This window comes from Penaeus chinensis, chromosome 30 (assembly GCF_019202785.1).
Source record: "Penaeus chinensis breed Huanghai No. 1 chromosome 30, ASM1920278v2, whole genome shotgun sequence".
NCBI lineage: Eukaryota > Metazoa > Arthropoda > Malacostraca > Decapoda > Penaeidae > Penaeus > Penaeus chinensis.
Window position 1 is genome coordinate 8,901,840 of NC_061848.1, and position 22,570 is coordinate 8,924,409.

The 22,570-nt window shown below is 34.5% G+C and overlaps 2 protein-coding genes across 2 annotated transcripts in view; both read right to left on the reverse strand.

The window, feature by feature from the left end:
* LOC125041212 (transcription factor SPT20 homolog) lies at positions 1–3,520 on the reverse strand (the record flags this gene model as incomplete). The annotated part of the gene is made up of 1 exon (XM_047636050.1): positions 1–3,520. A coding segment is annotated over one exon (594 nt), but the record flags the coding sequence as incomplete, so codon positions are not given.
* LOC125041213 (mucin-2-like) overlaps positions 3,381–22,570 on the reverse strand; it is a 24,979-nt gene continuing 5,789 nt past the window's right edge. The window contains exons 2-4 of the mRNA XM_047636051.1: positions 18,538–18,691; positions 7,879–9,612; positions 3,381–6,966 (exon numbers count right to left, since the gene is read on the reverse strand). Coding sequence (XP_047492007.1) covers positions 3,521–6,966; positions 7,879–9,612; positions 18,538–18,691 — 5,334 coding nt within the window. The 3' untranslated portion in view covers positions 3,381–3,520. The remainder of the gene's footprint in view (positions 6,967–7,878; positions 9,613–18,537; positions 18,692–22,570) is intronic.

The following is a 22,570-nucleotide window of genomic DNA, read 5'->3' on the forward strand; positions in this document are numbered from 1 at the left end:
TGTATTTTCTTTGGGTATAACACTTACCAAATTTAATAATTTCAAATTGAAATATGTTCAATGCAGCTAATACATCTTGAATAGTATTTCTTTCTAATAAGTAATTTATTGTATCATGTTATAATTTCTTATAAAGTATTCATGATACTCAACTCCTCGTGGTTTATATTCATATTTTCAAATAAAATTGTAATATAGAAATTATCCATACATTCTAACATCATCGCTACTTGTTTACATTTCTGTAATTATTATGCAGACTTATTTTTATTAGAGAATATAATAAGGGAAGTTATATCCTACTAATCTATATAGGCTGAAGTAGTAACAATAACTAAGTTTAGGCATCGTTTGTAAGAAAATGAGTTGTAGTGAAATACATTCAGTGTTGCAATGGAATAAATTATATTAGATTAGGTTATAGTGAAATCCGTATTAGTGGAAACTGCACAATGGAGCAGATAAATGAAAGAATTGCTCTAATGGTGATACAATCATGAAAATAGGTGCATGTACTCTTGAAATCCCATCCTTTTCAAAAACACGGCTGGCCGCACAAAATTTCAAGATGGCGGTCCCAAAACCCAAGATGTCTACCCCAGTTCAGGCAATTTTTTTTTTTTTCTTTTTAACTTAAAATTTATCATTTTTAAACCACATAAATGTAGTAAAGTTGAATATAAAGTTAGGCTTTGCAGATATTTTGGTACCAAGTGCTTGTGGGTACCTATTACGGTTCTTGAGATACAGCATTTAAATACTTTTACAGACCCAGGAGGGCAAACAATGATTGATTGCTTATTTAAAATTATCTGCCGCGTCAACAGCTAAGGTCATTAGCGGGTAAAAAAAAAAAAAAAAAAAAAAAAAAAAAAAAAAAAAAAAAAAAAAAGGTTACTGAGCCATAACTTTGAAAATATTGATTTATTGCAGTCGTATATAAACATGGCTATTGTGGACATTTTGGTAACAAAAGCATGTCTGTAGATATGATAGTTCTTGAGATACAGCATGTACGTACCTCTGTATGATAAAAAAGGGTTTATTGGTCATGATTTGAATAATATTGATTTTCTGCTTCTCTAATATTATATAGCAAGGAAGTTTGATCCAATCTTATACTCTACATACTCATTGTGATCCTACTTATTGATGATACATATAATACAGTTATAAAACAGTTAATTCCCAAAAATAAGACTATAGGAGTGTTGAGTTACACCTCAAATTTGCAAATGCACGTAAGACCCAGTTTTTAGCACTTGCACCTGCCACGACTGCCAGATTTATACCCACATTTGGTGAGCTGTTGGCAAGTCTTGACCATTGGAGAAGACCTGCTGTCATTCCTCACCTACCATCTGCCATCGCCAGTCTGTAGGATCCTCTACTTCTTGCTGACACTGAATTACATGGTCCTACACACAACATCTAGCCTGGTAGGCAGCACGCCTATTGTGTTGGAGAAAAGCTGCTCTGGTGGGTGGGATTGAGCCATAAGGCCTCTGCTTTCTCATAAATATGACAAGCCAAGCCTAATCCACTGTAGCAGCTATGCTGGATCTGTCGTATATTAGGAAGACAAGCTTCACCAGAAGAAATGAAAGAATAGGATTAATTTGACTTGCTGACCAATTTAGTACAGTAGGTCATGCACACTGATCCAGCACAGGCTATGACTTATGCAACTCACGTCTGCTGTAGCCCAGACTCTTGAAGAGCGGCGAAGATACTTTATCCTTGATCATGATGGATTGGGTACCATATATCAGTAGCATATTTGGCATGCACAAAGATGCAGCTGTCAACTTCCAAGTGAGAGTATCACTGGTTGTGTGCTAACATTCACTCCACTGCATCTGTAAGCTTTTATCGTCTAAATTCTGTATTGTATTCATTCATTCTTCGACGCCATCTTTGTTTTAGAATTTTATGTTATAGCCCTACTGAAAAAGAAAAATCCCTTAACAATCAATGCTACATTTTTTTTGCTCTCCTGAGTCTGTTAAAGTACGCTAATGACCTTAGCTGTTGACGCGGCAGATATTTTTTAAATCTGTGAAAGTACCTATGTGCCGTCTCAAGAACCATAATAGATACAGACATACACTGTGTAAAAATATCTGCAATATCCAACTTTATATATGACTTTAGTAGATTTGAAGGGCATAAATCAGTGCATTTCGAGTATACAGGAAAACAAAATTGGGATTTGAGGAGTATATTTACCAAATTTTTATCACAATTTGAACGACTCTTCCTATTATCTGCTCCACTGCAGTTGAATCACTTACGATAGAACCAGTTCTTCTAGAGTCAATTGGAGTACACTTATTAGTAGAAGAATCAGCGGTTTTATATTCAGTTATGGTGGAATAACTATGAAATACGTTGGAATAGTTTAATCAGTTGTAGTGGAATGATTGATTCAAACAGAAGTTAATTTACTTGTGATAGAATAAGTTGCTGGGGGAGTTACCTTTAGTGAAGTCAGTTGTTGCGGAAGCTGTTAGCTGTCAGTTGTATGGGAAACAACTGTATTAGAATAACTTACAACTTAATAAGCCCTAGGTGATTCATGTGTTGCGGAATCGGTTTTAGTAGAATCAGCCACCGGGAATTGGAATAAGCTGTACCCGATTTACATTGAAATGAATTTTATAACCAGTTGCAGTTTGATCACTGGAATGAATGGAAGCTAATTGTATGTTCGTTTATAAATAGTGAAATAATTCGCAGTAAAGTCATTTGCATTGGAATAAGCTTGAATGAAATCAGGTTAGTCGATCAATTGTAGTAAAATCAATTGACGATGTGGTTGTTATATTATAATCAGTTGTGGTAAAATTGGATGTTGAATCCATTGCACGAGGACCAGCCATAAAGTTGTTAAGCCAGTAGCTGTAGTTGGTGTAGCAATGTCAACTTATCTTAATGCTTCACAACAACCACACCTGTTATGCACCCACTGTTGTAGGTGCATTTGTAGTAGCAGCAGTAGTTGTGCCGGTTGTAGTGGCAGTGGTTGTATCTGCTGTAGTGGCAGTGGTTGTATCTGTTGTAGTGGCAGTGGTTGTATCTGTTGTAGTGGCAGTGGTTGTATCTGTCGTAGTAGCCGTGGTTGTATCTGTTGTTGTGGCAGTGGTTGTGTCTGTTGTAGTTGCTGTGGTTGTATCTGTTGTTGTGGCAGTGGTTGTATCTGTTGTAGTAGCAGTGGTTGTATCTGTTGTAGTAGCAGTGGTTGTATCTGTTGTAGTGGCAGTGGTTGTATCTGTTGTAGTAGCAGTGGTTGTATCTGTTGTAGTAGCAGTGGTTGTATCTGTTGTAGTGGCAGTGGTTGTATCTGTTGTAGTGGCAGTGGTAGTATCTGTTGTAGTAGCCGTGGTTGTATCTGTTGTAGTGGCAGTGGTTGTATCTGTTGTAGTAGCAGTGGTTGTATCTGTTGTAGCAGCAGTGGTTGTATCTGTTGTAGTGGCAGTGGTTGTATCTGTTGTAGTAGCAGTGGTTGTATCTGGTGTAGTTACAGTGGTGTATCTGTTGTAGTTGCAGTGGTTGTATCTGTTGTAGTACCAGTGGTTGTATCTGTTGTAGTGGCAGTGGTTGTATCTGTTGTAGTAGCAGTGGTTGTATCTGTTGTAGTAGCAGTGGTATCTGTTGTAGTGGCAGTGGTTGTATCTGTTGTAGTGGCAGTGGTTGTATCTGTTGTAGTGGCAGTGGTTGTGTCTGTTGTAGTTGCAGTGGTTGTATCTGTTGTAGTAGCAGTGGTTGTGTCCGTTGTAGTTGCTGTGGTTGTATCTGTTGTAGTGGCAGTGGTTGTATCTGGTGTAGTTGCAGTGGTTGCATCTGTTGTAGTAGCAGTGGTTGTATCTGTTGTAGTGGCAGTGGTTGTATCTGTTGTAGTAGCAGTGGTTGTATCTGGTGTAGTGGCAGTGGTTGTATCTGTTGTAGTAGCAGTGGTTGTATCTGTTGTAGTGGCAGTGGTTGTATCTGTTGTAGTAGCAGTGGTTGTATCTGGTGTAGTAGCAGTGGTTGTGTCCGTTGTAGTGGCAGTGGTTGTGTCCGTTGTAGTAGCAGTGGTTGTATCTGTTGTAGTAGCAGTGGTTGTATCTGTTGTAGTAGCAGTGGTTGTATCTGTTGTAGTAGCAGTGGTTGTGTCCGTTGTAGTAGCAGTGGTTGTGTCCGTTGTAGTAGCAGTGGTTGTATCTGGTGTAGTTGCAGTGGTTGTGTCTGTTGTAGTAGCAGTGGTTGTATCTGGTGTAGTTGCAGTGGTTGTGTCTGTTGTAGTAGCAGTGGTTGTATCTGGTGTAGTAGCAGTGGTTGTGTCTGTTGTAGTGGCAGTGGTTGTATCTGTTGTAGTGGCAGTGGTTGTATCTGGTGTAGTGACAGTAGTTGTATCTGGTGTAGTTGCAGTGGTTGTGTCTGTTGTAGTTGCTGTGGTTGTACCTGTTGTAGTAGCAGTGGTTGTATCTGTTGTAGTGGCAGTGGTTGTATCAGTTGTAGTGGCAGTGGTTGTATCTGTTGTAGTGGCAGTGGTTGTATCTGGTGTAGTTGCAGTGGTTGTGTCCGTTGTAGTTGCAGTGGTTGTATCTGGTGTAGTGGCAGTGGTTGTATCTGGTGTAGTTGCAATGGTTGTGTCTGTTGTAATGGCAGTGGTTGTATCTGGTGAAGTTGCAGTGGTTGTGTCTGTTGTAATGGCAGTGGTTGTATCTGGTGTAGTTGCAGTGGTTGTGTCTGTTGTAGTGGCAGTGGTTGTATCTGGTGTAGTTGTAGTGGTTGTATCTGGTGTAGTGGCAGTGGTTGTATCTGGTGTAGTTGCAGTGGTTGTATCTGGTGTAGTGGCAGTGGTTGTATCTGGTGTAGTTGCAGTGGTTGTATCTGGTGTAGTGGCAGTGGTTGTGTCTGTTGTAGTGGCAGTGGTTGTATCTGGTGTAGTTGCAGTGGTTGTATCTGGTGTAGTGGCAGTGGTTGTATCTGGTGTAGTTGCAGTGGTTGTATCTGGTGTAGTGGCAGTGGTTGTGTCTGATGTAGTTGCTGTGGTTGTCCCTGTTGTAGTAGCAGTGGTTGTATCTGGTGTAGTTGCAGTGGTTGTGTCTGTTGTAGTGGCAGTGGTTGTATCTGGTGTAGTGGCAGTGGTTGTGTCTGTTGTAGTGGCAGTGGATGTATCTGGTGTAGTAGCAGTGGTTGTGTCTGTTGTAGTGGCAGTGGTTGTATCTGGTGTAGTTGCAGTGGTTGTATCTGGTGTAGTAGCAGTGGTTGTATCTGGTGTAGTGGCAGTGGTTGTGTCTGTTGTAGTTGCTGTGGTTGTACCTGTTGTAGTATCTGTTGTAATAGAAGTGGTTGTATCTGGTGTAGTGGCAGTCGTTGTGTTTGTTGTTGCTGTGGTTGTACCTGTTGTAGTATCTGTTGTAATAGCAGTGGTTGTGTCCGTTGTAGTGGTAGTGGTTATACCTGTTGTGGTGACAGTGGTTGTATCTGCTGTAGTAGCAGTGGTTGTGCTTATAATGACAGTGGTCGTATCTGCTGCAGTGGCAGCGGTTGTATTTGATGTAGTAACAGTGGTTGTATCTTTTGTAATTACAGTGGCTGTATCTAGTGTAGTGGTAGCTATGTCTGTAGATGTAGTGGGACCAGTTACAATGGTGGGAGGAATGGGGAAAGTGGTTTGAGTTGAAGTAGTTGATTGTGGTTCTGGTTCAGTAGTTGTTTGTGGTCCCGGGCCAGCAGTTGTTTGTGGTCCTGGACCAGTAGTTGTTTGTGGTTCTGGTTCAGTAGTTGTTTGTGGTCCCGGGCCAGCAGTTGTTTGTGGTCCTGGACCAGTAGTTGTTTGTGGTTCTGGTTCAGTAGTTGTTTGTGGTCCCGGGCCAGCAGTTGTTTGTGGTCCTGGACCAGTAGTTGTTTGTGGTCCCGGGCCAGCAGTTGTTTCTGGTCCTGGACCAGTAGTTGTTTGTGGTCCCGGTCCAGCAGTTGTTTGCGGTCCCGGACCAACTGTTGTTTGTGGGCCCGGTCCAGAAGTTGTTTGCGGTCCCGGACCAACTGTTGTTTGTGGGCCCGGTCCAGCAGTTGTTTGCGGTCCCGGACCAACTGTTGTTTGTGGGCCCGGTCCAGCAGTTGTTTGCGGTCCCGGACCAACAGTTGTTTGTGGGCCCGGACCAGAAGTTGTTTGTGGTCCCGGTCCAGGGGTGGTTTGTGGTCCCGGGCCAGCAGTTGTTTGTGGTCCCGGACCAACAGTTGTTTGTGGTCCCGGTCCAGCAGTTGTTTGTGGTCCCGAGCCAGCAGTTGTTTGCGGTCCCGGTCCAGCAGTTGTTTGTGGTCCCGGTCCAGCAGTTGTTTGTGGTCCCGGTCCAGCAGTTGTTTGTGGTCCCAGTCCGGCAGTTGTTTGTGGTCCCGGACCAGCAGTTGTTTGTGGTCCCGGGCCAGCAGTTGTTTGTGGTCCCGGACCAGCAGTTGTTTGTGGTCCCGGACCAGCAGTTGTTTGTGGTCCTGGTCCAGCAGTTGTTTGTGGTCCCGGACCAGCAGTTGTTTGTGGTCCCGGACCAACAGTTGTTTGTGGTCCTGGTCCAGCAGTTGTTTGTGGTCCCGGACCAGCAGTTGTTTGTGGTCCCGGACCAGCAGTTGTTTGTGGTCCCGGACCAGCAGTTGTTTGTGGTCCCGGACCAGCAGTTGTTTGTGGTCCCGGACCAGCAGTTGTTTGCGGTCCTGGGCCGGCAGTTTGCGGTCCCGGTCCAGCAGTTGTTTGCGGTCCCGGTCCAGCAGTTGTTTGCGGTCCCGGTCCAGCAGTTGTTTGCGGTCCCGGTCCAGCAGTTGTTTGTGGTCCAGGACCAGCAGTTGTTTGTGGTCCAGGACCAGCAGTTGTTTGTGGTCCCGGACCAGCAGTTGTTTGTGGTCCAGGACCAGCAGTTGTTTGTGGTCCAGGACCAACAGTTGTTTGTGGTGCTGATTCGGTCGTGGTGTCTGGGCCCGTTGTCTCTGTTGATCGAAAACAGAAAATCATCAGTAACTTCATCTATTGAGATTAGTTGCAAAGTCATTGCACACGTATAAGTTAGATTAGTGCTTCCAAAGTTAAGAAAAAGATAATGATAATAACTCTTTTCCTCAATGATGATAATTACTTTAGCTTGATTTTGATTTTTCATATATTATTTTATCATACACATCACTGCTATAATATTTTTCTTCATTCCCTTCTTGCCATTACCACCACTGGCGCTAGTCGTATTATCATCATTGAACTCATTTTATCATGATGACAGCGATAGCAAAGCAGTAAAGATACCAGTGAACCGATTTATGCTTAATTTATGTAGTGTATATGCATACAAGTTTATTGTCGAGTGTTTGTGTGTATGTGTATATGCATATGAGTTTATAGTCGAGTGCTTGTGTGTATGTGTAATGCATATAAGTTTATAGTCGAGTGCTTGTGTGTATGTGTATATGCATATAAGTTTATAGTCGAGTGCTTGTGTGTATGTGTATATGCATATAAGTTTATAGTCGAGTGCTTGTGTGTATGTGTATATGCATATAAGTTTATAGTCGAGTGCTTGTGTGTATGTGTATATGCATATAAGTTTATAGTCGAGTACTTGTGTGTATGTGTATATGCATATAAGTTTATAGTCGAGTGCTTGTATGTATGTGTATATGCATATAAGTTTATAGTCGAGTGCTTGTGTGTATGTGTATATGCATATAAGTTTATAGTCGAGTGCTTGTGTGTATGTGTATATGCATATAAGTTTATAGTCGAGTGCTTGTGTGTATGTGTATATGCATATAAGTTTATAGTCGAGTGTTTGGGTGTATGTTTATATGCATATATGTTTATCGTCGAGTGCTTGTATGAATGTGCATTACGTAATTTCATTAACATACCTAGACAACAGACTTTGGGTTCTTTGCATGGCTTCTTCACCGTGACGATTCTGCCGTTGCACTTTCCTTCTTTCTTACACTTCCCTCCTCTGTCGCTACAGGTACGGATTAAGCAGCATACCTTACCAGATTTGCACTTCTTGCTGGGGTTCAACACTTTGCTTTTACATTTAGCTTCCTTTTTACACTGTCCACTCATTGATTTACAAGTTGTTCCCTTTTCGCAACAGACTTTACCATCCTTGCATGGTATAGAAGGAGTAAGCGTGTTTTGATTGCATTTAGACTCCTCTCGACAGTTTCCACCCAGCTTTCTACAGGTTTCTCCTCTTTCGCAACAGACCTTGCCGTCTTTGCATGGTACAGAGGGGGAGAGCGTATTTTTGCTGCATTTAGATTCCTCTCGACAGCTACCTCCAAGCTTTCTACAGGTTTCTCCTCTTTCGCAACAGACCTTGTCATCTTTGCATGGTATAGAAGGAGTAAGTGTGTTTTTCTTGCATTTAGATTCCTCTCGACAGTTACCTCCCAGCTTTCTACAGGTTTTTCCTCTTTCGCAACAGACTTTACCATCTTTGCATGGTATAGAGGGGGAAAGCGTATTTTTGCTGCATTTAGATTCCTCTCGACAGTTACCTCCCAGCTTTCTACAGGTTTCTCCTCTTTCGCAACAGACTTTACTATCTTTGCATGGTATAGAGGGGGTAAGCGTATTTTTGCTGCATTTAGATTCCTCTCGACAGTTACCTCCCAGCTTTCTACAGGTTTCTCCTCTTTCGCAACAGACTTTACTATCTTTGCATGGTATAGAGGGGCTAAGCGTATTTTTGCTGCATTTAGATTCCTCTCGACAGTTACCTCCCAGCTTCCTACAGGTTTCTCCTCTTTCGCAACAGACTTTACTATCTTTGCATGGTATAGAGGGGGAAAGCGTATTTTTGCTGCATTTAGATTCCTCTCGACAGTTACCTCCCAGCTTTCTACAGGTTTTTCCTCTTTCGCAACAGACTTTACCATCTTTGCATGGTATAGAGGGGGTAAGCGTATTTTTGCTGCATTTAGATTCCTCTCGACAGTTACCTCCCAGTTTTCTACAGGTTTCTCCTCTTTCGCAACAGACTTTACCATTTTTGCATGGTACAGAGGGGGTAAGCGTATTTTTGCTGCATTTAGATTCCTCTCGACAAACCCCATTCATTTTTTTACACGTTTCACCCTTCTTGCAACATACCTTATTATTCCTACATTTCTTGGTGGGACTTAGGATTTCGTTTCTGCATTTACTTTCAACTTTACAATTTCCGCCCAAGCTTTTGCAGTTCTTTTTCTCTGCCCTGTCGCAGCAGACTTTTCCTTGCTTACAACCTTTCAATTTCTTGACATTTCCTCTACAGGATTTTACACATCTAAAGCCCTTTGATTTGCAGGTATCCTTGGTTCTCTTGCAGCAGTTTTTAGTCGCATCCGGACATGCGATGGGAAGTTTCTCTTGACATATATTGGTAGCGTCGTTGCAAGTTCCTCCTGCTGCTGTACAGTCGTTATCTCTTCCTCTTGCCGTAATTTGTTTTTGAGTCGCTAACTTGAGTGACTTCTTACAGCACATCATGTTGTCGGGGCAATTTCTTTCGTTGTCAACAGCACCTGGACAATCGTGGCTACATGTCCCATATTGTTCCGTACATCTCTTCCCCCTTCCAACCTTCTTAGAGTCCTGGTTGTTACTGCCCTTGCCTGTTTTAAAATAGGCCTTATATTATGGTGCATATATCTATGTACACATACGTATAAATATATTTGTGTATATTTATATCAGGGTTCCCAACCTAGGCTATCTGTACCCCCAATGTGGTGGACAAAAATATTTAATTGACAACCTAATGTAGTTTATTAACGTTATAGATATCTAGATTCCTATGAAGTTTATAAGTATAAATTTAACAATAAAATAGTTTTAGGATAACTTAATCGACAACATATCCATATATGTATGTAAATATTTATGTATACATATATACATAAATACAAATATATATACATATACATAGATACATATACATATATGAACACAAATTTATTATATATACATATACATATATATTAATATTTTTACATATCAAACACATATTTATGTATTTCAGAATACATGAATATATTTATATGTGTGTATGTGTGTATATATAAATTAGTATATGTATATATATAATATATATACATATGTTAATAAATATTTATATGTAGATACATACATTACGTATATACATCTATATACATATGAAGATATATACATGTCAATATATATCTATACATAAATTTATACATATATACACATGTATATATATGTATGTATGTATTTATAGCCAGATATATATGAATATATATACATATATGTATATATGCACATTTTATTTATAAATATATGCATATATACATACATATTTGTATGTATACATATCTCTACATATAAATATACATCAGCATATATATGTGTATATGTATATATACATATATTCCTATACGTATATACATAAATGCTTATATGTATATACATATATTTCTATACGTATATACATATATACATATATATTTAGTATACATACATTTACATATCTATAGATATGCATATATATAAGTATATATATATATATATATATATGCATACCTATATAGACATAAATGCATATATATATATATATATATATATATATATATATGTGTGTGTGTGTGTGTGTGTGTGTGTATATGGTTATAAATACATATATATATATATATATATATATATATATGCATATGTGTAAATACATATGAATATATAAATGTATGTTTATATGTATATAAAATATATATACATATAAATATACAAATATATTTATATATATACGTATATATATATATATATATATATATATAAAATCCCTGACCAGGCCTCGAACCTAGGTCACTAGATATGAGACAGGAGGACTAGTACTAAACCAACCAACCCACCAAAGGGATTGTGCAACTAGGATCTAGCTAGCTCCATAGACATTACCTATCTACTCATTTATGCATTTATATATACATATATAGGTATATACAATATTATATATATGCTAATATATATATATATGCATATATACAAATATATATATATGCATGGATATTTATATATAAATATGTATATATATATATATATATATATATATATATATGCATACATATGCATATTGGTAAATATATACACATGCATGTATATGTTTACATATATATTTATATATATGCATATATATATGTATATATGCATGTATAATTGTACATGTATAAATGTGTACATACATATATGTATACCTACATATACAAATGCATATATATGAATATATACATGTATATGTAGGCATATGCATATATACAAATATAAATGTCTATATAAATATATATATATATATATATATATATATATATTTATGTGTATATATATATGCATATCTATGCATATATATATTTGTAGGTATATATATACATATATATGTATGTATATTTGAATATATATGTATGTATCTATATATGAATATATATATGCATATATATAGCTATATATATATATATATATTCATATATATGAATATATGCGTATATCATATATATCTCATATGTATATATATACACATATATATGCATATGTATACATAAATATAAATATTCAAGTATATCCATACATATAAATATATGCATATGCATACATTTAAATATTATATATGTATATATATTTATATGCATATGTATATATATACAAATATATATATATATATATATATATATATATATATATATGTGTGTATGTATGCATGTGTATATATAAGGATGTATATACACATGTATATGTATATATGCATGTTTATATACAAGTCCGCTCAGCAAGTGGCCAGATAATCTCAGATCCTGATGGGGTGCGTGTGCGTTGGGCTGAGTATTTTGAGCAGTTGTATAAGGTTGATCCACCAACAGTTAACATGGATGCGGGTAATGTTGAGACTCCTCTGCCAGATCCACCCATCAGCGAGGATCCACCCTCCCTGACCGAAATCAGGGGGGGGATCTCCAAGCTGAAGAGTGGTAAAGCAGCAGGTGTCTGTGGCATCCCAGCCGAATTGTTAAAGGCTGGTGGAGAACCTATGGCAAGGGGCTTGCATGCAGTCCTGTCTGCCATCTGGCAGACTGGTACCTTTCCCCCTGACCTGCTGAGGGGTGTGGTCATCCCTCTCTGGAAGGGGAAAGGGGATCGGTGGGACTGCAGCAATCACCGAGGCATTACACTACTCAGTGTACCAGGCAAGGTACTCGCACACATCTCACTGAGACGTATCAGGGACCACCTGTTGAGGCACCAAAGACCGGAGCAATCTGGTTTCACTCCTGGTAAGTCCACAATAGACCGCATCCTGGCGCTTAGAATCATTATAGAACGCCGTCGTGAGTTCGGACGTGGGCTGCTCGCAGCCTACATCGATCTCAAGAAGGCGTTTGACACGGTGCATCGCGAATCTCTCTGGGAGATCCTGAGACTAAGAGGAATTCCAATAAGGATTATTGGACTAATAGCAAACCTGTATACAGGCACTGAAAGTGCTGTAAAGTGTGGTGGGGGCCTGTCGAGCTTCTTCCCTGTTAGTTCAGGGGTGAGGCAAGGCTGTGTTCTTGCACCAACACTTTTCAACACTTGCATGGATTGGATACTGGGTAGAGCTACTGTCCAAAGTCACTGTGGAGCAACTCTGGGCAATATCAAGGTTACAGACCTTGACTTTGCCGATGATGTTGCCTTACTCTCTGAATCTCTGGAAACCCTTGTAGCGGCTCTTGATGCATTTAGCAATGAAGCGAAGCCCCTGGGGCTAGAGGTCTCCTGGACCAAGACCAAGATCCAGGATTTTGGGGGCCTGCTAGGAGACCCTGTACAGTCGATACGTGCTTGCGGGGAAAACATCGAAGTCACAAAGAGCTTTATATACCTCGGTAGTGCATTTCACGACTCTGGGCTGTCAGACCAAGAAGTCAGTAGACGGATTGGCCTGGCAGCAGGGGTCATGAAATCTCTCGACAAGAGTATTTGGAGATGTCGGTACCTGTGCAGAAGGACCAAGTTACGTGTTTTCAAGGCCCTGATACTGCCAGTTTTACTCTATGGTAGTGAAACTTGGACACTATCTTGTGCTCTGGAATCTCGTCTTGATGCCTTTTGTAACAGATCCTTGCGCCGGATCATGGGGTACAGTTGGCGGGACCATGTGTCCAACCAACGGCTGCACCGTGAGACCGGTACAGGACCTGTTACTTGCACAATCCGTGATCGCCAACTCAGGCTATATGGCCACTTGGCTCGACTCCCACAGGATGATCCTGCCCATCAGGTTGTCTCTGTCCGAGACAACCCTGGGTGGAGGAGGCCTGTGGGACGACCGAGAAGGTCGTGGCTTGGGCAAATCGATCAAACCTGTCGTGAGGAACTAGAGATGGGCCGGGCCCCTGCCTGGCGGCTCGCCATGAGGGATCCTCGTAGGTGGAAGCGGAGGGTGGATGCGGCTATGCGCCCCTGCCGGCGTTAGCTCCATAATGATGATGATGATATACAAGTATATATATCATATATATATATATTCATATATATACATATATATTCCTATAGATATATACATACATGTACCTATATATATCATATATATATATATATATGCTTATATATATACATATATATTAATGCATATATATACATATACATATATATATATGTGTGTGTGTGTGTGTGCTTAAAAATGCATATATATATATATATATATATATATATATATATATATATATATATAAATATATAAATGCGTGTATGTATATACATGTAAATTAATATATATATTTTATACATATATGCATATGAATATATCTATATATTTAAATATATAACTGCATATATGCATATGAATATATGATTATATATATAAATATATATTCACATAAAAAAAGTATATATACGCATATATATATATATATATATATATATGTGTATATATATATGCTCATATATATACATAGATATAAGGAGAGAGATACACATGTATATATATATGCATATCTATATGTATTTATATATATTTTTATATATGCATATATACAGACATATATAAATGCATATATATGAATATTTACATGCATTTATATAAATATTTATATATAAATATGCATATATATGTATATACATAGATATGAATATATGCATAAATATATATTTATATGTATATGTATGCATATATAAGTATACATTTATATATATGCTTATGTTATATTAATATATATATATATATATGAATACATATTACATATATGCATATATATGGATATGTATACCATATATATATATATACATATGTATATGTATTATATGTTTATGCATATATAAATAAATATGTTGATAAATATATGCATATATATATAAATATATACATATATATAAATATATGCATGAATATGCATATATATTATATGCATATATAAGTATATGTGTATATGTATATATTTCTATATATGTATATATATATATGAATATATATATATATGGACATATGTGTGTGTATATATATGTAAATAGATAAATGTATGTCTCTGCGCATTTATATATATATGTGTATATATATATGTATATATACATATATGTATATATATGTGTGCGTACATATATTTATATGTTAATATATATATATATAGTATATATATATATTTATATGTATAAGCATATATATACTTATATGTGCATATATACATATGTGTATATATGCATATTATGTATATATACAATATATTTATACGTGTATATATACAATATATTTATACATGTATATATACACAATATATTTATGAGTGGGTATATACATATTTATGTGTATATATATTCAAATATGTTTATTTATGTATATACGTATACGTATACGCAAAGAGATAAATATATGCATATATAAATATTCATATATATATATATATATATATATATATATGAATATATGCACATAAATATATAAATATATATATTCATATGTTAATATATATATATATTAATATATATATTTAGTATATATATATATTTATATATATGAGCATATATATATACTTATATGTGCATATATACATATATGTATATATGCATATATACTTATATACATATTTGTATATATACATATATACATATATGTATATATGCACATATAGGTATATATATATGCTCATATATAAATATATATATACTATATATATATTAACATATAGATATATGTACGCACATGTATGTATATATATATTTATATATTTATGTGCATATATATTATATATATATGAATATTTATATATGCATATATATCTCTATGTATAGGTATACGTATATACGTAAATATACATATTTGAATATATATATACATTTATATGTGTATACACACATAAATGTATTGTTAATATATACACGTATAAATATATTGTATATATACATATATATGTATATATATATGTATATATATATATATATTTGTGCCCTGATGAAGCAGTAAATGCGAAAAGTCCGGCATATTTGTGTTTTCTTGCACTTGGATGTATTTATTTATATATATATATATATATATATGCATATATGCATAAAATTATTTATACCCTTATATACATATATACATGTAAGTATATATATATGGATATATATTTGTATATATGTATGAACATGTGTATATATTTATTTCCATATACATATTTTCCGAATAGATATGCAAATATGTATATTTATGCATATGTCTATATACATATGTATATATACATATATATATTGATATACGTATATATATGTTTATATATTTATGTATATGTATATATATGTATCATTATATATACATATGTATGTATTTATATATATGCATCACAGATATTGTTATGCTTATATTGGTATATGTACACATATTTATACATCTCTCTCTACCTCTCTCTCTCTCTCTCTATATATATATATATATATGGGTATAAATATGTATATATATGAACATACATATATTAATGCATATGCTTATAAGTAATTATATATGTAGGTATATATACATATATATGGATATATTTCTATATATATATGCTTAGATATATTTATATCCATATGCATATTTGTGTATGTATACATATTAGTATGTATATATTTGTATTAGATATGTATGTACATATATATATATATATATATATATATATATATTTAAATGTATTATAGTCGTATAGATATTTCCATATATATACATATGTATATAGATATAATTATATATAGTGATACGTATGTATATATATATATATATATATATATATATATAAACATTTATATATACACATATATGTATATATTTATTAATATATTTTTTGTTTAGTTATATATATATACACTTCTATATATATATATCTATATCCTTATATATGTATATTTTTATATATGAACATATATATGCAGATATATGCACGTATATATGTAGATGCATATGTATATATATATATGAATATGTATATATATAAATATATATGAATATATGTTTGAATACATACATGCATGAATATGTATTTGAATATATGAATATATATATATGAATAAATATATATGTATGTATAGATTTATATAGATATATGTATGCTTACATATATATAAAAAAATATGCATACATATGAATATGTACATATATGAATATGTATATATATAAACATATATGAATATATATCTATGAATACATATACATCCATATATATATGAATATATATATGAATAGATATATATATGGATATACGTATATGTATAAATATATATGGATATATGTATATGTATAAATATATATGGATATATATGAGAATATAAATGAATATATGTATACATGCTATATATGGATATATATGAATATATATATTAGTATATATGAATATATATTAATATAAATGAATATATATATATTAATGTATATGATATATTTGAATATATATGAATATAGATATTAATATATATGAATATATTGATATATATGAATATATATATATATATGAATAGATATGAATATATATATGAATAGATATGAATATACATGAATACATATATATTAATATATATGAATATATATTATATATGAATATATATTAACATATATAGTCAGTTATATATTCATTCATATTACTCATATACTCATATATATTCATATATAGTCTTATATGTTTATATATATTTATATATGTATTTATATATATATTAGCATATATATATTCATGTAAATATTCTTATATTAACATATATATTCATATGTATTTTATATATATATTAACATATTCATCTATTTTCATATATATTTATTCATATATATTCATATATATTAATTTATATTCATATATATTAACATATTGATATATATTAACATATATTCAAATATCTTAACATTTATCGACATATATTCACATATATTCATATACATTAACATATATATATTTATATATATTAGCATATATTTTCATATATATGATCATATATTCATATATATGATCATATATTCATATATATTCACATGTATTCATATACATTAACATATATATCTATATATATTAACATATTGATATATATAAGCATAAGTATTCATATATATTAATTTTTATATGCATATATATTAACATATATTCATATATATTAACATATGTATTCATATATATTAACATATATATTCATATATATTAACATATATTCATATATATATATCAACATATTTATTCATATATATTAACATATATATTCATATATATTAACATATATATTCATATATATTAACATATATATTCATATATATTAACATATATATTCATATATATTAACATATATATTCATATATATTCAAATATATTAACATATATTTATATATATATTAACATATATATTCATATATATTAACGTATATATTCATATATATTAACGTATTTATATATACACTCATATTCGTATATAATAATTTAAACGTACATATTAATATATATATAATAATATATATGAACATATATATATATATATATATAAATATATATGAATATATATAAATATCAATATATATATATATATATGAATATATATATTAGTATAAATGAATACATATTTACTAATATACATGAACAAAAAGAAATTAAAAATGTATATATATATAAAAATGCATATGTATATATAATCATAGGTTCATATAATGTATGTATATGAATATGCATGCATTTATAGATATTCATATATATATATATACACCTTTATGTATTAACAAATATAAATATAAACGTATGTCTATATATATTTCTGTATATGTATTCATATATATTGCATATATACATGTATATGTATTATATATTGATTTATGCATATCTTTATATATATATGTATTTTTACCCAAGCGTTCGGTGAGTCAGTCTCAGGTGCTAGGTGTAGGTCATTTCGTTTCGTGTGAAATTCATATATAATATATAGCTGTGTGATGAAGAAACCATATTTATCCATTTACTAAGGGTTTGGTAAATGCACGGATAAAATTTGACGGGCATGGACCTCAAATGGTAATGATCTATTCATTTAGTGCAACAGAATGTGAATTTGCTCTCTAAATAGCATCATTGCTTACAAACCTTTTTGCGCTGACGTACGTTTAAGCTTAAGAAAACCTTTTCTGCAGCATATGCGTCCATCTTTGTCACAAGCAGCGTTGGCCACCGGCAGGCTACAGAGCTTCTTTTGAACGCAGATTCCTTTTCCTTCACTGCATGCAATGGCCGGTTGATCCTGCTTTATCATGGGGGGGAATTATATAGTGGTAGGCATAATTATATATATACTCATATGTATATCATATGTAAATGTTTAAATTAAAGTTCAATAATAATACGACAATGTTCGTATACTATAAGTATTCTTATTGAACTTAAGGAAATGGCTTTTATAATTTAGTAGTGATCGTTTATACTAATAAAGATTAAACTGCTCTAATTTCATCTAAAAACCCGTCTAGCTGAACATGCACATTCCGTCTTTATCACATTGCGATCATGTTTTCATCATAAATGTTCAAAATTTTGATTTGTCATTAGCATAAAAACAACATTCTATCATATTCCTCCGTGTGAAAAATACCTGCGAATAAAGGGTGAGAAATACACGTCCTGACCAATACTATTCCTCACCTTCAACAGCGAATTTACGAACAGGGAAAGTATATAATCCACCTTCGAGTTTAGTTTTTCCAAATGCTGATCTCAATTTATTTTGAGTAACAATTTCCTACCTTATAAAGACCTCAAAGCTGAAATAAAACAAAATGTAAAATAAAATAAATTACAGGCAGACCAAAAGAAAAAAAAACTTTATTCTTATTTCTTATGTTTTGAAATAGTAAGTACCATTCCCCACGTATACGCACTTTTAAAGGGGGAAAGAATATCAACCTGTCCAGTCGCCGCACACAAGCTGCACCAATATAAAATCAACCATTCGACTCCCCTCCATCATCCCTACCCCTTCCCCTTCAGCCCCTTACTTATCCCTACCTCTTCCCCAAAGCCTCTTCCTCTTCCCCCTTCTGCCCCTGACTCGTCCCAACCTCTTCCCATTCAGCCCCTTCCTCATCCCAAACTCTCACCTTTCAGCCTCTTCCTCTTTCCCCTTTAACCCCTTATTTATCCCATCCTCTTTCCCCTTCAGCCCCTTACTCATCCCTACCTTTTCCCCCTTCAGCCCCTTCCTCATCTCTGCCTCTCCCCCTTCAGCCCCTTTCTCATCCCTACTACCTCTTCCCCCTTCAACCCTTTCCTCTTCCCCTTTCAAGCCCTTCCTCATTCCAACCTCTTTGCCCTTCAGCCTCTTCCTCATCCCAACCTATTCTCTTCAGCTCCTTTCTTATCCCAACCTCTTCCCCCTTCAGGCCCTTCATCATCCCAACCTCTTTCCCTTCAGCCCCTTCTTTAACTCAACCACCGAGCAAGCGTGCACCCTGTTCTAGACGGTTGACAGCCATAGAAAGGGCTTCCTTTATGAGGCAGTGCTGCATATGTCTGTTTAGTGGAAATAGAGGTGTTTGGATTCGTGCATTTTCAAGCTAAAAATTAAATATCCCACAACTCTCCTACATAGATTCCCCCCCCCCCCCCCCCCCACGCTACACACAACTAGCTGCTAACTACCGACCGAAAAAGCATCCCTAAGCATACTTCCACCGCCAGCTCGCGCTTCGCCATCATCTAATTCAGCATTGACCAAGAGCATGGATGCACTGGTAGAAGCACAACGTAATTGTTATGTTGACACAATTATGCGTCATAAGAGAAGTTCCTAAGCTAAGAAACGAACAAAAGTTCATCTAAACGTCATCTAAAGCCAAACATTTTCTCATAAGGAATTCGCCGATCTGAAATCCAAACTTGCCCGTGCCATCATTGACTAAGAGAAAACGAAGCAAATTGAGCTGTTGCAGCGTTCAAATCAGGACCTCCAGCAACAACTGCAAGAGATGGCCAAACGCACGGACTATCAGGACGACCAATCAGCGCAACAGTCTCCACTTCACGGGGGTGATGGAAGTCCCCGGAGAGACTTGGGGAAAATGTCAGCTGTACAACATCCCTCACGATCGCCTGAACCTGAGCCCGTTGTTCGAGCGCGTCCACCGCGTCGGGAAGTCTGGCCGAGAGAATTCTAAATTTACCCTCTTTTCGGAACGGGATACGGTGATGCGGAAGATGAAGGGCACCAACATCGTCATCATGGAAGACCTGTATCCAGCATCAGTCGAAGTAGCAGCACATGCCAGCATACCAGCAGGCTCGCAGACACGGTTATTATAATTACAATACTCTCGTAATTCGTGATCCTGCGTTTTTTTCCATAGCCACCAGTCGCCCCAAACGCCACCCCCAGCCACGCCCTCTTCTCGGCCTCCCACCCCAGCGTCACCACAGCCCTCGTCCTCTCGTCAGGCAGTTCCACCCACCGCTGACGATGCACTTCCGCGAGGACAGTCATCAGTAATTATTTTATTGCTGGATAAATTAGGATTTCTAATATATATTCTGAAATGATTCAGTTCTGATGATGAAAATTATGTAATGTTACCCCGTAGTAATGGTAAAGTGAAAACTCTTGTGCATCTCAGTAATATGCAGTATAACTTTACTGTCAGATATGATACAGAAAGCCATGACCCTGATACTTTTCTGCAGAATTTGTTTTGAAAGGATGTAACACATGGCAGTCTAGAGATATAATGTATAAGTATTCCCTTATATTCTTAATTACAATGTTTCTTGGACATTACAACTGCACTACATAATACAATGAATGTTTATCAAATGTATCGAAGCTTGCTAACGCATTTGCAATTAGCCAGGATGGTAAATAAACAAGCTCATGCAGGTCAATACTAGCACTAACATTTATTACAGTTAACTACTTCGCACACCTCTCATTACTATGCTCCCTCGCGCATAATAGGCGAGGGACAGTGCAATTCATCCTTTAAGGAAAGGGAGGATGGTGTAATATTTAGGCTAGGGATCTCACGATCATTGTTAATGATGAGGTACTTAACCAATAGAGTATATCTAAGTGGGGGAACATACGGTTATGTTTAGAATGGGCCCCGAGACTCGAATGTGTTTCCGACACATATGCATACATACATACAAGGACTCATGTACATACACAAATATGTATATACTGTGTATGTATAATATATACATATACATAGACATATATAAACATAAACACGAAATTAATATATACACATTGTATATATGTGTGTATACGTATATATACAGACATGTATGCATATACATATATATGGATATACATAAACATAGGTAGATATAGATACCCATATTTATATATATAAACATACACACTAAGTGTATATATATATATACACACATATACGTACATATACACATGTATGTATAAATAAACGTGTAATATATGTGTATATACATGTGTATATGTATAATACAATATAATTTGTGTGTGTGTGTACACAAACAACCACTGACATGCACATATGCACGCACGTAGACATCTGTTTAATCTATTTGATAGATTATTGAGTTTACAGCGTGTTATTTTATAATTTTTTACCCAACAAAATAAGATGAAGTGAATGTGATAGTAAGATATAATAAAATTCTACCAGTGTTATGATTGTGTGATATGAACACACAGACATATGCATATACATATATACATATATATGTATATATATACTCACATATATATGTGTATATATCTACTTTCATATATATGTATAATATACTCACATATATAAACAGGCATAGATATATTCATAAATAAATGCACACACACACACACACACGCGTGTTCACACAAATATGTATGCACATGTGTGTATATATATATATATATATATATATATATATGTACATACATATGTCGTCGTCACTACCTTATCCGATGCGGACTTTCAGGAACCAAGAGTTAGTTACTTGCTTCCATTCTTCGCGGTCTCGTGCGATTTTCAATACGTTTTTTTTAATTCGGATGGAAATTGTGCGAGAACGTTTTCTTTTGATCACCATGAGTGTTTTTTTCCTTTCTATAGATACATGACTCGCATCCGCATAGTAGCACGGACCAAACAAAATTTTAAGGAGACAGATTTTT